The 16,988-nt window shown below is 40.1% G+C and overlaps 1 protein-coding gene across 4 annotated transcripts in view; it reads right to left on the bottom strand.

The window, feature by feature from the left end:
* Positions 1–16,739, bottom strand: part of BDNF (brain derived neurotrophic factor) — a 58,875-nt gene extending 42,136 nt beyond the window's left edge. Inside the window, exon 1 of one of the 4 annotated variants that reach the window (XM_036109493.2) lies at positions 16,508–16,739. In XM_036109493.2, coding sequence (XP_035965386.1) covers positions 16,508–16,510 — 3 coding nt within the window. In that variant the 5' untranslated portion in view covers positions 16,511–16,739. Of the gene's footprint in view, positions 1–14,600; positions 14,622–15,446; positions 15,834–16,507 lie in introns of those variants that run through there. The other 3 variants (XM_036109497.2, XM_036109498.2, XM_078058283.1) reach the window with 3 other exon arrangements.
* Positions 16,740–16,988: the final 249 nt, after the last annotated feature.

The following is a 16,988-nucleotide window of genomic DNA, read 5'->3' as shown; positions in this document are numbered from 1 at the left end:
AAAAAAAAAAAAAAGTTGTCTAGAATCAAATGAATTGACCTCAAAAACTGCTGAAAATCTTTATAATTAGCATAGGGAAAATAATAAGTAAACTGAAAACTCTCCTGCTTCGCAGAGTGGCAAAGGTATTTTCAAAGTTATGCTGCATGATTTCAAAGGCCCAATCCAGCACTGAACTGTGTCACTTCTAATCCTACAAATTATTGAGTAAGGTCTGTCCTGAGAAAAATCTTAAAAGAGAAATAATATTCCTGTTTATTAGATGGTACTTTAATACGGGGTGTATTTCTTCTCTGTAAGCTTTTTATGAACCTTAAGAATAGCTTCTATGCCACAATCAAATGCCCAAATTGGCCAACACCTGTTACAGGAATTATGGAACCAAGTATGGCCATTAGTGGCAAACAAAAAAAAAGAAAGGAGCCACAGTAGGAAAATGTTAGAAGGGCCAAAATTAGGAGAATAGAACAAGAAGGTCAAAAACCGATCCCATCTGGGAATAATATTTAGTTGGATCAAGAGAAACAGCACCAAAACCGTTATAAAACAACTGAGACTAACCCCCAAACATATGAGAGTCATCAACTTGTAACCCTCTGAGTTACCAGATTTTCCCTGAGAACATTTAAAAATTAATAGTGAAGAATAAATTGGTTTACTCATTGTAATGTTTCTGTAAGCACGGTCAAAAGGGTTGCGATTGTAGACCGAGAACAAACGTTAGAACTGACGGAGATAGCTGCCTGTGGTATGTCGTTGGTTTTACTGAGAGAAGAGTCATGAGAAGGATTAGCAGGTTTAAACCAGAAGGTTTCAGGACATTGAATCAAATTGTAAAGAACAGATTACCTTATTTTTGAGACAACTAGGCTGTTTGATGATCGCGATGAGAGATTTTCTACTGTTAAATTTCATATTCTTCATGGAGAAAGTTAGAAACATATGCAAAAAGAGAATTTAGAAAAAAAACCATTGAGCTTCCTAAAAAACAAAATCACACTAGGAATTTGGCCTATTTTTATATGATTCTGAATCTATACAGTGCCTGTCTTGAATGGTCTCTCTGACGAAGGACCTGAGCAGGACGTGCAGCTGGCTCTCTTGTCTAAATCCTCCCGATAGCACAGGCATGGTAGGAATAAAATCCTCAGTGCTACACGTGTGGCGACAAGGGTTGAGACTTAGATTTGTCTAGCATGCAGAATCATTGGAAACATCTGAAACACTTGACTTTCTCAACTTCAGTTAATCTTCAGTTTACTATCTTCATGTCATGGTTACATTCATTCAGTTGATGAAAACTTGCTGAATACCTACTGCCAAACATTGCGCTATGTTTTGTTTTAAGATTTTATTTTTTAAGTAGCCTCTACACCTAACATAGGGCCCGAACTTGCAACCCTGAATTAAGGAGTAACATGCTCCGCCGACTAAGCCAACCAGGTACCCCAACCCTTTGGACTATGTTAAAGGCAGATGAATAAAACATATTTCAGCTCTTTAGATACTCAAATTCTAGAACATGAGATCTGTCTTTTAATCCATTGGGTCATTTGTGAACTAGTTAAAGGTAGGAAATTATGTTTGGTTTTGCTTTCCTTTGTCATGGATTTGGTGTATGGGAAGATGATCTTCAACATGCTGGCAGTGGCCAGGGATATAAGTGATGGACAAGAAACTTTTTCCCAAAGCTGGAAGGGCACCTAGCAGCTGGGGACGCCTGTCATGATTGATCAGGGCCCTAGTTACCCTTGGTTAGCAGCATTTTACAGAAGGTAGACAAAGGATAAGGGATCCTGATATAAGTAATGGTAGGAAGGAAATGAGGCATTGTTCAGGCAAATAATTTTTCTAAGTGGTTAGGTAGATTTATAAAAAGAGATCCAGAGGGGGATCTTAAGAGATTATCTCATCTTCTTCACCACTCATAGGCCTATCATTGCAGACCAGTAGATTCCACATTCTTCTTCTGAAGACCTTTCTAAGGATCCAGCAATTCTAGTGCTTGGAAGTTCCCACTTACAACACATTTTTGTTCTTGTTGCAATTTATATCTTATTTCATTTCTTCCAACCTTAGTGAAGATGGAGAACAGCTGCTTACTAACCTCCTGTGTTATTAAGTCACCACTTGGACTTTTCTCATAGCAAGAAATCAGATCTCACAACCTTTCTTCATAAACTCCAACTTCCAATCCATTAATCATTTCCCTCGGTCTACCCTGGACCTCCTCCAAGATCTCCATATTCTTCTGAAAATGTGAAGCCCCATACTAGACATGTGTGTGAAATTATCCAGGGCTCAGGAAACATGAGAGTCATGAATTATCTGAACACAGCTGTTGGGAAAAACTAAAGGGGAGATTCAATCAGATTGACAAATCCTTCCCTTGCAACTTACAGACAGAAGTAGTTTGTTTCATAAAAAGATGAGCCTTCATGTCAAAGCTGTGTCTTGTATCCTTAGTTTTTAGATGAAGCACTTTGTGAAAGAAACAGATCTTAAACAGGACATTTAGCTTTTACTTCTTTTCTTCTCAATAAAATCATTTTTTTAAGAACAAGTGATTTTTTTTGTACTCCACTTAATATCCCAAGTTGTGAACCTTTATTTGTTAAAAGTGGGATACTGCTTACATATTCTCAAGTGTTTATTTTGACATAATTTCTCTCAGAAGGTAAGGACTACAAAACACTACACTACTTTTAAAGTTTCTACTTTCTCCTAATTTGATAAATTTCTCCTATCTTTTCATTTTGTCTGTATATAAAGCCTAATTAGAATAGAGTAAAACTAAATTGAAGTCCATACAAAAGAATCATGTTAACCTACATGATACCTAGAAGCAAGTTTAACTGATTATTTCACTTGTCATTTATAGCTCTGTTATGATCTCACAACCCAATGTGACCAAATATTTTGGGCCTTCTCATTCTTTATAGCCCAGATGAAGAGCATGGGATCAGCAGAAATACCATTCCCACTACTCATGGTTGTCTCTTTAGGGCATGTTTAGGGCCTTCAGTGGTGACTACAAACTCAATCTAGTAGTCCCGAGAAGAAATTAGGCCAGTCATGGAATGAAGTCAACACTCTAAAAAGAAACTGAATAGGAGATGAGGACATTTATTTCCCCTTCATAATATGATTTTGAGAAGTTGTCAAGGGACTCTGTGACCAAAAGAAGACTACTAGGCTAGGAGTGTTTGCTGTAAGTAGTCACTTCTGAAACCTTGATCTATCAGTGCAGGGCACCAAGAGTAGTAAGTCTAGTTGGATCTAAGAAAGGGTGATGTTGATGCAGGTGGATAGGACAAATATAATGTTTCATAAAAGTTGAAGACAGAGACAAGGGATAGAATGGGGAATGGATGGGGGAAAGCAGAGCCACACATTTAAATTCCAAGACCCCTTCATTGATTTTTTTGGTCAGTCATTGCTATATATACACTCAACGAAACCCATTTTTCTCTGCCTGGACAGTGGTTATGACCTGGGAAAGGTGGGTGCTATGTGTGAAGTAGTGGGTTATACGGTTAGATATCCAATTTTGGAAGTCAGACGTTGATTCCATGGTACAAATTAAATATATTTCTGGGATGCATATTCAGACCACAGTCAGCTTTCCTCGAGACAGCCTCTGTGCTGAATTAGAAAAATGAAGACCCAACACATTAATACCAAATTTCATGCCTCCCCCAAATGCAGTACAATGTTTAGCATTGAGGATCTTTTATTTCATAGACATGTTTTCCTGGAGTACTTGGGAAGAATGAGCCAATACTATTATATATTCTGACCTTTTTAATTTAAAAAAAGAAAAAGTTCCCAGGATAAATAACTGAAGTTAGCTTGCATTGCTCATTGCTTTATGTCTATACTGAATGCTAATTTGAATTACCATTCTCACATAATAAACATATTCTTATGGCATTACAACCAGATTGTGGATGTAGATCATCTTAGAACTACTTTGCAAGCCAAATTTCCATTGCCTTCCATTTTATCTGCACACAAAAACTAATTAAAGTGAGTAAAAATAAGTTGAATTCCATAAAAGAGAATCATGCTAACCTACACGATGCCAATTTGTCTCAAAAAATATATAGAAGTTTGACATATTCTTGACTATTCGCTTGGCTAATTAACATTTTTAATATTACTTTTTGTTATTGTGTTTTTGATAACTCATATTGTTGTTATTTATTTATATAATTTCATTCTTCATTTTTAGGAAGAATTTATAAATATCTAATTTACCCATCAATTAATTGGTTTTTGTAAGAGCACAACTTCAGAACAGTACTTAATAATAGAAATTAATCACAAAAGTGGAATGATGTGTATGGATGTCATATGAAGAACAAAGAAACAGCTTTAAAGAGTATCTCTTGGGGGCTCCTGGCTGGCTTAGTCAGTGGAGCATGCAACTCTTGATCTTGGCATCATGAGTTCAAGCCCAATGTTGGGTATAGAGCTTACCAAAAAAAAAAAAAAAAAAAAAAGAGTATTTCTTTGGAAAATGATGTGGGTTAAAAAATATAAAGTTTAGGGGCACCTGGGTGGCTCAGATGGTTAAGCATCTGCCTGTCTTTGGCTCAGGTCATGATCCCAGGGTCCTGGGATTGAGCCCCACATCGGGCTCCTGGCTCAGCGGGGAGCCTGCTTCTCCCTCTCCTCTGCCTCTCACCCTGCTCATGCTCTCTCTCTCTCTGTATCCCTGTGTCTCAAATGAATAAATAAATCTTTAAAAAATATCTATGTATAAAGTTTAAATTAGCAAACATTCCCTAACATTTTTAAGACTAGGGATTCTAAGAAATACAATTAAGATTAGAATTCCCCTCTGATTTTTAATCATTTTAAGGGAAATAATCAATTTTTTGTTTTGTTTTGTTTTCCTAGGGGGAGTGGGAAGGAAGCTACAAAAATTGTCACTGAAAACCAAATAAAGCTGTTGTCAAATCTCAGATAAGAATCGAGAACTAAATGTAGTAACTGAAAACTCAGGGCATAATATAGGAATCAATGAAAACTTGAGGTCTCAATTCATCTTGCCTTAGCTAGTGTCTCAATAATCGTAAAGTAACTGTGGAGTGTTGGAGAAATTTAAAATATAATTAATTTTGTCCTGTCAATTTAAAATTAACAAAGTCTTATTGGCATGCTATCAATATCTTATGTGTCTATTTTAGTAATTAATCTAAGTTATTTTTTTAACGTAATTAATCTAAGTTATATATAAACTTAGGCCATTCATTGTTTTATGTTTTTATTATTGGAAAATAGAAAAACTATCATTGTCACATGATTAGATTTTAAGGCCCATATTGTAGTCAAGGGAGTTTATGTCCTAGGTTAAACTTCATCACTTTCTGGCCATGTGACCTGGGCAAGTCATTTCACTAGCCCACGTGGATACTATAAGTTTCATAGAAATGTTTGTTGACTAGGTGGAGAGATCTTCACTAGTGTGCACCTCAGTTGCCTGATCAATAAAATGAGGGGAGTGGGCTATAAGCAGGCAGCACATTCAGACCTTAGCTCAGAAAAAAACAAATGATTCAGGTGATCTCAATGCACCAGAGGTACCTGTGAACTAGATCATCTTTAAGATACTTTTCTCCTTCTACATTCAGACTCCTTTCAGGAACGGTGTATCATTTGGTAAACTAAACTTGAAATTCATGTAATTATTTCCCCTAAAGTTAGAGACCTGAGCCAAGGTAAGAATTCATACTCTTCTATCTTTTAGAGCATGCAGTTACCTCTGACAAGGCTTTCGGTGGACTTTTTCATACATTAAAATGTCCTTTAAGATCATCCTTTCCTGCCGGGATGGTTTCTGAGCTCCAGGACATAACAAATACATTATGAGTTCAGGCCATCGTTTCTTGCATAAATCAGAGTGGAGGCAGGATGAGGTCTCCCCATCTTTGATTCCTTACATAACTTTGGCAGCTATGCAAACACCATTGACTCATGCTATCTAAGACTTACCAGTATGCCTCCAGTCCCTCATTTAAAGCCACATCTTTCTAGGAGTTGCTTTTCAGGAGGACGATGAATGAGTTTTATCAGGAAGATGCCTAAGTACATGTATAACTCCCTTACCTGGACTATCTCCCAGCTTATTTCTAGAGCTGGTGTTCTGAAAAGATGCAAAAGACCCAGACACCAAGTTTTGCATTCTCCCAAATGAGATGTGATTTCCAGAGAAATTCCAAGTTTGGAGTGGAGCCTTTGGAGGAAGAACATTGAACTGCACAAGGAAAGCCAATAAACATTTTAGTCCCTAACAGGGGCTGTAAGCCCTGTAATTACATTCAGGATTGTGCTTGTCCATCCTTCTCTTCTCCATATCTGTAAACAACTTGTTAGCTTCGGAGGTTTTCCATCCACTGTGTTTTTGGAGAGGGTGTGCCTCATCACAGCATCTGCAGTGCTAGAGCCACTAACAGTTCGAAAAGGCAAATTTATGAAATGGCTTCTAAACACACTAAGTCCTAATCTAAACAATTTATAACGTTTTTTACTCAATAACTCTCAGAAGTCAGCTAACTTGGAGCTGCCCTGAATAAGTTAAGAAAGGAATTAGACATCATCTGTTGGGTTAATAAACTAAAGTAAGTGGAAGGAAAAACAGGCAGGTGAAGAGTTCCAGATACTCATCTTTCTCTTCAGTGGCGATACACTTATTTCTGGAAATTCTCTTTCTTGCTAGTGTTTTAAACATGACAACAATTGTATTAACAGCTAAGGGATTTACAGATTACAGTTTACTGAGTAAAAGAAAGGGCTTTGGAATGAGATTAACCTGGGTTTGAGTCAAGCTTTGTCACTTATTGTCTCTGCTAATTTAGAACAGTTAATTAACTGATGCCTCAGTTTCCTTATCTTTAAAATGGGAATAATAATAATCTCTGCCTAGAAAGATTGTTGTGGGGATTCAATTAACTGTGGAAATGTAGAATGCTCACCACAGTGAACTCAATAAAGTTCGATTTTATTATTAATTCATTCCCACAAAACTCTAAGTATTATCACTGTCTCCATTTGGTGATCGTGAATACAGGGCTCCAAAAAGGATAGGTGACAATGAGTGGTTTGAAAGTCTTTCATTAGTTAGCAGAGATTCAATATAATTCTGGACCAGCACTTGTGGCTACTAATTTTGAGATTCTCAAAGGGCGTGGTGAAGGTCTCTTAACAAAATATATGTGCAAACCTGAAAATGGGAGACGCAAATCGAATCTGGGTGGTAGCTATTAGATAGGGAGACATGATTGTATAATGGGCTTTAGAACCAGAGAACTTTAGGTTTGAATTTTAGCTTTTCCATTTAAGATTTGCTATATAATTTTGGGTAAATCACTTAAACTCTCTGAGCTCCACTTTCCTTATTTGTACCATTAGAATATAATCCATCTCAGAGAGTTGCTTTGAGGGTTAAACAGTATATTCAAATGCAAAGCAAAGAATTTAGCACTGAATAAATGCAAAATAAATGTTATCTTATCCCATCATAATTTGCATATAGTTTCCCATAGTATGGTAGTGACAAAAATGAAGTCTCTATAGTTTGTTGAGGTTAGTGAAGTCATACCAGGTGTCCAAGGCAATGCTCACTGAGTTAGTGACCAGAGTCTGAACTTTTTCTCTTTTTTAATACAGTAGTGGATTTCTAGGGCAGTGGGGTAGTGCTGGTGGTACTAAGGATAAACTTTAGAGTAATAGCAAGCTCAGTCAGTAGAAACATGTCACTATACCCTAACCACACCATCAGTTGGTTCTTTATCCACTTGGCAACTTGTCTAATGGTAAAAGTATATTTTAAAAGTTTTCCCCAAATGCCAGTTTCCTTCTGCCAGGGAGGAAAACTCAATGGCTAATACTGGAAGACAGAAAGAGACAAAATTAGCATTTCTGAATCTATACTATGTTCATAAGCACCCCCCAACAAGTGCTGTGTTGTCAAATATGTTTGTGAAATGCTACATAGTAGTATTTGTAGACCTTGTCACTAGTAGAAATTGCAGACACCTTCATATCACTTGTCAGTTGTTACAGACATCTCAAAATATGTTGATGCTTATCACTACTTCAAAATTTTAGTGTTTACATACTGTTAGACCTTATTTCATGCATTAAAAAAGCATGTTACCATATCATATAATATACTATTTTTTAATATTTTTATAACTGTATTAAATATAATTGGCTTCCTTTGTAACCTTATAATTTTTATTTTATTTATTTAGAAACATTATTTTGAGAAGAATTTACATCTTGACCAGACTGCCGAGAATGGAGTCCATGGCACAAAGGTGGTCACAAAGTTCATGCTAATGCCACATATTCCAAGGAGAAACAATAACAAGCCCATTTTAAAATATTGATTATGGAAGTTGCTGGGGAGAAAGTAGCCCTTAGTGGAGGCGGATGGTAAAAGCAAAAGAATAGTTTCCTACCAAAGTAACCAGAATAAGGAGCATGGATGGTACCGATCAGTCTCAATGGACAAATGGCCTTAAGGAAAACTCAGAGGGGATACTTCTAGAATCTCTGTTTAATACTGATCCTATTTGGGCTTTTTATTTTCTCTGCTCAATTTTCTTCATCGTCACATTTCTCTTTTCTATTCACTTACCCTACAATGTCCTATCCCAAAGGCTTTAGATATTTATGGAACCTTTCCATAATCACCCAATTTGGGTATTTCTTCCCACAGTCCTCTAGGGAAGTAGGTAGGGAAGTAGGTGGTTGATATTTTCCTTGAAGTTGGAGATAAAATAAATCAATTCCAATTCCTTCTAGTGCTGATAAGTATGGGACCTAGCATATTCTGAAGGAATTTCTAGATTCCATATATTATAACATACACCGTGAGCACAAAGATCTGAGAGTATTTTCTTTTGCTGTTTGGGCAATTGATTGGATTTCTCTTTCCCAGTGTGAGTTTTTTTAGTGCATTTAATGTTTACTCAGGGGTTAAAAATATCAGCAGAGCACTTTCAAACTCCTGTGGTGGTCCAGAAAATGCTTGCAACTGGTCAAAATGTCTCACATAGACCACATGTTTCTCCCAGCTTCTGACCAAACTGTTAAAGTCAGGTCACATGTTGCTAAACTGCTGGTTTTTAGAAACTAGATTTTAAAGTTTTTTTTTTTTTTTAATTTTTAAATTAATACTTTGGAATATATTTTGCCATTTGTCTAAAATAGAATTCAAGAATGATATCTGTCATCCCTAGTGCATCAGAAGTTATTTTAAATATGGCATCTTTATAAAAGTCAATAGCTGCCTCATCAAAGGGCAATCATGTCCAGTGTGGGTGGCTGTGCCAATTGTTTTTGAACTGCTGCAGCAAGCTAGCCAATCCCAGGGAATGGCTTGCAGCCTTCCTACACCCACATTTTTTCTTAATTATCTCCACCAGGCTGAGTTAGCTAAGGACAGATCTATAGCATTTCCTGGATGTCAAAATGCCCACACACCTTCTGCAATCCTTGAGCTACCAGCTCCCTTTCATGTGTTTCCTGGATGGTCCATCTAATTATCTATTATCATGTGTATATAATGCATTATTCATGAGGCCCAGACAATTTCAGGATGTAATATCTTTGATTTTAAAAGGAAATGACCTGAAAAATGAGAACTTATGCTTACACAAAGAAAATAAGCAATTAATTTGATAGTGAGTCAATCTCATCATCCCATACTTTTTAAAAAAATAATCTGTAGGAGTTCGGGATCATTGTTCAAATTAAAACTCTCCAAGTCATCATTTCTCAGAAAATGATGGGTTCAATATCTAGATTCCTTCTAGGCTGAGTTTAAATAAGTTGCCTTGACTTCTCATAATGTGCTTCTTAACAAACAAGTTAAAACCCTGACGGCACCCCAAATTGTAAATCATCAAAGGTTAGGGTGACTTAAGCCCTAGATAGGGCTCTTTCCACCAAGAAAGAGTTATCCATTATATCATTCAAACTTGGAGCTAAAGTGGAATTGAGAGTTTATCCTGAGACATCCTACTTGTCTTATGTGTGAAGAAATAGAGATCAAGAGGGACTAATTGATTTTTTTCAGCTACTGACTAGTTGGGAGTGAAGCTTGAACTCAGGCTTTTAATTTGGTTCACTGTGTTTTCTTGAAAAAGGTAAGATTCCAGCAGTTTGTCCCCTTCCAGGGATTAGAGCAAATTAAAGGACTAGTCATGTCTTTAAACTATAAGCTCCACCAAGATAAGAACCATTTAGTCTTCCTTATTGCTGAATCTCCAGGTTGTCAGTTAATGCTTACCGCATAAAATTATGAATTTCAGTGTCTCAGTAGAAAGTATACCTTTTGGGCTAAGTAGGAAATGGCCAGTCAAGCTCATGATCCCCATTAAGTATCAGAATATCTACCAAGACAAGCAAGATTCCAGGAATCCAAAACTGGGATGAAATTCCAGAGGCTTGGAAGAAAACAAGCCAGCATGAATTCATGCATCAGATATGGGTTGGGCCAAGTGACCTCTGAGAACCTTCCCAGCCCTCAGATTCTATGATTCACAAGTAAAAGCAAAATGATTCTTGGCTTTGGCTCTTCCTATTTTCTGTGTTGGTTTTTGGGGACTTAGTGATTGTACCTTAGATGGTATGTCAGCTACATGAAGATTCCTTTCTTTGAGCCTCCAATTGTGGGAGATTGAAATGGCTCAAGAAGGGAAGGTCAGAGCAGAATTCTGGGAACTACTTGTAGATAATTTTTTTTTTAATCAAAGAAATCAAAATAGGAGGAAATAACATGCACAGTCCCGTCAGATACCTAAGTGGGATTTGAGGCAGCATGGTCTGGGGAGAAACAAGCACAATCCTTGAAATTTGAAGACATAGACTGATTCAGTCTTCACCTCTTACCGGCAACGTGGTCTTGGACAACTCTGAATCTGAATTGCCTCATCTGTAAAAAGGTGATTGCTAATTCCTCCCCTACACAATTGCTGAAGAGAACAAATAAGGAAAACTGTAAAGAGCTATCAAAGTACTACATGCCTACAAAATACTATTATCAGGAAATACAAATAAAGTCTGCATTATAGCAGAATTGTTTGTAGGACTCCTTTAGAATGTTAGGAAAAAAGAAAAAATATTAAAAAGTCTGCCTAAATTTTAAAAAATTCAGAATGAACACTCCCAAAATTGCCAAATGAAAATGGAGGCAGGGATAAAGAATTTAACATTCTGATCTTTGCACCACGTTGTTTTGGGGTATTAGTTTTCATCAAACATGTCTATCTTTCTCAAGACACACTTGTTAAAGCAGTAGCTTTAACTTCCAAAGTAAAAAAAGAGAGATTTTATATTTTTGAAAGTATGATCACTCTTAAGGTGGGGAGGAAATTTTCTTTTTATTGGTTAAGAATTTCATCTTTCTCCCCTTAAAGGCATTCCCCCCCATTTCCATAGGATTCAATAATGGTAAGCTCTCACTAAGTGTTAATATGTATTTTTATTAAGTACCACACTCTGTTCTTTACATGGATTATGGCATGTAAATTTAAGAGATCTCTGCTTGTGAAATTCACCAGAAAACACACAGAGACAAACATGCCCATACACACACACACACACACACACACACAGCAGCAGCAGATCAGCAGAGAAAGGCACAAGCCAAAGAAAGATAATTTGAGTTACTTCTGAGGTAGCAGTTGTAAAATTAAAATAGGCAACTCATTAAATTATCCATAGAGTGAAAAGAAAGCTACAAAAATAGATATTTTTCTGGCAAGTCAGTGCTTTTCAGAAAAAATTTAGTTTTAAGCAGAATTTTAAAACCAGATATCAGTTCATATTCATTAGAATCATTTAAATGGTTAGCTTGTCCTAATTAAAACAAAGAATAGCTTTACTGGCCTTTGGTAAAAGTCTATTTAATAAAAAATATGTTCAGTTAGACATCATTTTAACTGACAGATTGTAAGCAATTTGATCCTGTGAATGTTATTTGAGCAAGTTGGAGCCTGGTCCCCAAATCATAGAATTAAAAACAAAAATCCTTTTTCAGTCATGCCTCAGTGCTGATTTTTCTTCATTTCTATTTGTTGGTTTTGTGGCTGATTATCTATTTTGTGGTCATTCAGGCCTTGCCTCTCACATTGCCTGATTTGGGGATGTTGTTTCTTACTAATGCTTCCCCTAGAGGACAGGCCAGGAAAAGAAAAGAAACTAAATTCACAAGCTTCTCCTCTTATTAAGAATTTAGATTAGAGACTTGTTAGGAAAAGAGTCTTGCAAATAAATGAAGTTTATGTAGGTTGATTTTAGATCTTTTAAAGGCCTTCTTTCCAACTTACACTGATAGGCAATTAACAAATAATACTTTGTAAGTCAGCAAAAAACTTGCTTTTAAAATCCCCACTTTTTTGCCTTAACCATACAAATTAAATGATTATCTAAAAATAATTAGTACCCTGGTTCCATTAAATGAAACTGTATGTAAAAATGCTGTATGTAAAAAGAACGCCATAGTGATACCTCCCATTTATGGAGAGTGTCTGCTTCCCAGTTTGCAAAACCCTTTCAGACATTTTTTTTCAATCCTCAAAAATTGCTGTGTTGTAGGTCTTACTATCAATGACACTGAAAAAGCTACAGGCAGGATGAATATATTTTCATCAGAATCAATACTGATATATTCCATTGGGGGAGCTAGACCAAGCTAAAATCTCACACACGGAAATATTAATATGCAAGACCAGGGGTATAAAAGTAGGCTAGAATACTGTTAATTTTTAGGGTTAAAAATACCCCCCTCGCTTTCTTCCCCTCTGCTTATCACCTCTAATCCTCCGTCTGATTTCAAACAGGACAACTGAAATTTCTTGCCTTCATGCTAAGAAGCTCTATGTAAATACACATCAACAGTGAATATCAGGTGCACCCTTCTTAAAGTGACATTCATTTCCACGGCACTTTAGGCGAAACCATTTTATCTCATAAGTCGAGGATGTGTGTGTGTATGTGAGAGAGGATGACGTGACACTTTGCAGGTTTAAGTGGTTAATGATCTCGAGGTTACAAGAATTAGACTGTTAGGCATCTTCCCTCCTTGTCTCCCAGAGACGCGAAATCTACAATTTTCTCGGTTCGACTGTCAGATAAATTGGCAAGTCGACTAAAAGGATAATATTCCCTTAACGATGCATTCATCTGAAGCCCTAGCAACTGTATTAGGCAGCAGTGAGTATTCGCTAGCAAGACATCTCACGGAGAGGGAACTCTGCAATTTAGAGTGACAGATGATTTTTTTCTCATCCATCAAGCCGCCTCAAAATGTCACAATATTTACACCTCTTCCTTGGTGAATTAGAATCCAGACAGGCAGACAGGAAAAAAAAAAAAAAAATCCGACCGGTTGCCGCTTGATTGGGGAAAAGCAAGCGTTGCACCTTTAAATTCTGCCCATCCATTCCCGGTTCCCCCCCCTCCCTTCCCGGGATTTTGCAATAAATCTCCCAGTTCTGCGTTCAGCCCTGCAGATCCGTATTTAAAACAGCACCATCTGGGAAGGGTGGGTGGCGATGGTGATGCGGACTCCTTGGAGTTCCTTTGCAGCACGCTTGGAATTGCATCAGACTGATCAGAAATCCCCCCGCCCCCAAGACCAGCCCCTCCCGCCTCGCTCCCCTCCCTGCCCCTCCCCTCTCCTCCTTTCGCGTAGATCTGACTGAGAAAACGACTGGATCTCGGAACAATCTGTGCCCCATTCGCTGCTGCAGACTTGCTCCGTAAACCCTGCCCTACGCTCCCTTTGTGTGCAGAGCAGCCTATCACCGTCATCTGATCCTAGTGCCTGTTTTTTTTTTTTTTCTTCTAAATCTCCACAATATTCTCGCGTTGCCTATGAATCCGTCCCTTCCACCGGAGCAAAGTTGGGATTCTTTCGTTCGCTAGAACAGTCGAGTCTTGAGTTTCGGAAATAGGTTTTCCCCTACGCTACCCCGCCCCCACCCCAAGCCCTCGACTCTTAATTAAGAAGGGCTGATCCGCGAAGGAGGAGTCCAGAACGCCCAAGCCCTGGGGCGAAAACTGCCATTGGGTTTGGCTCGGCGGCCGGAACAAAGGGTCCGGGAAGGGGGTGGGTTGAGGTTTGTAGGAGTGTGGAAAGGGTGGTGGCCCCCGTGCTAGGGCGCGCAACTCCCTGGGCTCCCAGAGGAGAGGCCGGAGGACAGTGCTGCCGCCGGCTCTGGCCGCTCTGGGTCCCCCCCGGGGCGGAGGCGGGGGAGGTGGAACGGAAGGCAGGGAGGCTCTGAGCAGCATCGATCTTCCCCGCCTCCCGGCCCACCCCGCCGGCTGCCGCGGCCCCGCGGCGAGCCGGCCGCCCTCCACCCGCGCCTCCGGGTGCAACCTCGCGGTAGCTAGGCAGTCTGAGCCCCAGCTGATTGGTGGCTCTGTCCAGCCGCCGAGCGGATCTGCGAGTGTTCTTCTCCACCGCCTCCAGCCGCCCAGACCCCCTCCCCCGGCCCGCTCCCTGGCTTTTCGGCCCGGAAAGGACCTTCTCCCAAGCAGAGGCCCCCCTTTTCTTAGTTACCCCGACTGACTCGGACCTGGGCTCAGTGAGGCATCCGGCCCGGCGGGGGAGCGGAGCGCGGTCTCGGCGGCTCCCCTTTCCTTGAGAAAGCGGGAGCCCTCTAAGCCAGCGCCCGAAACTCGTGGGGAGGGAGGGGGAAAAAAAAAACACACAGAAAGAAACATCCAGCGAGGCGCGAGGGCGACGGAGGGGAAGAGATAGAATGAGGGAGGGATGGAGGCAGGAGGAGGGGGCGGGGTAGAAGGAGGGGGGGCGGGAGGGAGGGGAAGAGAGAGGAAGGGAGGGGGGAGAGATACATAGAGAATGAATCCTTCTCACTAGAAGAGCTGAAATTACCTTGATTCATTTTGTGTTGGAGATTTAGCGTTACCTCCTACCCTCTCCCCAACCTCCACCTCCCCTTTCCTCACCGTACACCACCTCCACCGCCTGATTCTAAATGGTACAAAGTCAAAATTTAGGAAATCGAATGTTGTGGAAAAGCTTCATAATTAGTAATGAATCTACTGTACACACACACACACACACACACCGGCAAAGAGAACGGAAAAGAAGGAGGTGAAGGGGAGAAAAAGAGAAATCTTACATTTGAATCAGACATATGCAGGTCCAAGTTAACTAAACTCATTATATCCGCAGGAAGACTGAGCATTTTTTTTATTTCTTCCCCCCCCACCCCCCTTCTCGCTTTACCCCAAGGCTCTCACCTAGGGCAATCCAAACTGGGCAAATACCAGGAAACAACCCCCCTCTCATGCTCTCCTTCTACCTCCTCCCCTTCACCACAAGTCCTCTCGGGAAGATCGAGTATCAAAATAGCTCAAGAATTGGGGTTGCAGGGGGTCCCCGCCCCGATGCTTACCTTCTTTGCGGCTTACACCACCCCGGTGGCTAGATCCTGGAGATAAACACTTGCATTTCCCAAAGTTAACCCAGTATACCAACCCGGAGCTTGCCAAGTGTCTATTCCAGCCTACACCGCTAGGAAGCCAACTTCAGCGAGCTCAATGAGGGGACCAAACTGGGGCTCGCTTTCCAAACGCACCGCTCCAAAATCTGACTCTCTCCAGCCCGATCTCGGTGTGAGCCGAACCTCAGAAAAGACGCTTCTTAAGGGCGACACGGAGCTGGCTTTACTGCGGGGCTAAGACGGCTACCTAGGGTACCACCACCTCGGACAAATCCGTTGGCTCTGTCCAAGGTGCTGAATGGACTCCGTTCGCCCAATTACACACCCGGCGCAGCAGGAGGAAAAGGCTAAAAAATCTCTAATTCAGTGATACTTGATATTGCTCTAGACGGTTTCTTCCACTTCCTTACGTTTTGTCACGTGTGGATGGCTTTGCCAAAGCCATCCTGTTAATAGTTGATCACATGTTGATGAGACCCTTTTCTTCTATGAGAGGATTTCCCATTTCATTACCGGTGATATGCACTTCTGACTTATTTCTCCCCCACCAACCCCACCCCCATCCGCACCCAAACTCCCAGTCTCTACCCCATCCTTACCCCCCTCCACCCCCTAACCTCAACCTCTAATAGCATTATTGTTTTTAGATGGAAATTAACCCCCCTGTGAATGTCAATTACATGCCCATATATAAATCATAGAATATGCTCATACACCACACACATAGAGGAAAAGAATGGAATGCAAGAAGCCTGGGAGAGAAGCATCAGCCTTGAACAGCCAATATAACACACCCCCCCTCCAGCTCCAAGTTTGTTCCACGCAGTTCCACATTGCTGTGTTAAATCTCAAATGATTCCAATTAAAGTTGCACTATGTAAAAATCCGATTCTCCTGGCCTGAGTAGCTGCTGTTCTTTGGCGTGTGAAGTGCCAGGAAGAGATGTGATATGCCCGTTGTTAAGCAACATGTCAAGATTTTTCAATTATAATGCAGGGTTTATTGCTACTCACCATTGTGCCTTTGCTGTCCTGGAGACTCAAGTGTCTTAAAATCCCGTCTCCCCAACAGATGCTGGAAGGTAATGTGTCTTGTTTGAAGTCATCATGTGAGAAGTTCGGCTTTGCTCAGTGGATCGCCCACCACTTGGTGTGACTTATGAATCTAATAACCCTTTGCAATATCCGCAAGCTTAAACTCTCAACCACCTTGGCGACTACAGAAGACAAAGCAACTGGCATCGATGTTGAAAAACCTATAGATTTACGCAAACGCCCTCACTCCGAGAGACACGTTTTCTCTTGAGTTCTAACGTAATTCTAATGAATGAGCGAGGTTACCAATGACTGCCCAACTGCCCTGCTAAATAGCGGGTGGTTCCTGGGGCTTCCTCCCAACCGCCCGTCACTGGGTCCTGGCACAGAAAGTTCCCGGGGAAAGTGAGGAGTTTCAGGGTACCCTCATAAAAATAATCAAGCCTGCACACCGCTCCCT

The sequence above is a fragment of the Halichoerus grypus genome, chromosome 11, assembly GCF_964656455.1.
Source record: "Halichoerus grypus chromosome 11, mHalGry1.hap1.1, whole genome shotgun sequence".
Taxonomy (NCBI): domain Eukaryota; kingdom Metazoa; phylum Chordata; class Mammalia; order Carnivora; family Phocidae; genus Halichoerus; species Halichoerus grypus.
The sequence above is the reverse complement of the archived record's forward strand: the minus strand, read 5'-3'. Positions and strand labels throughout refer to the sequence as shown.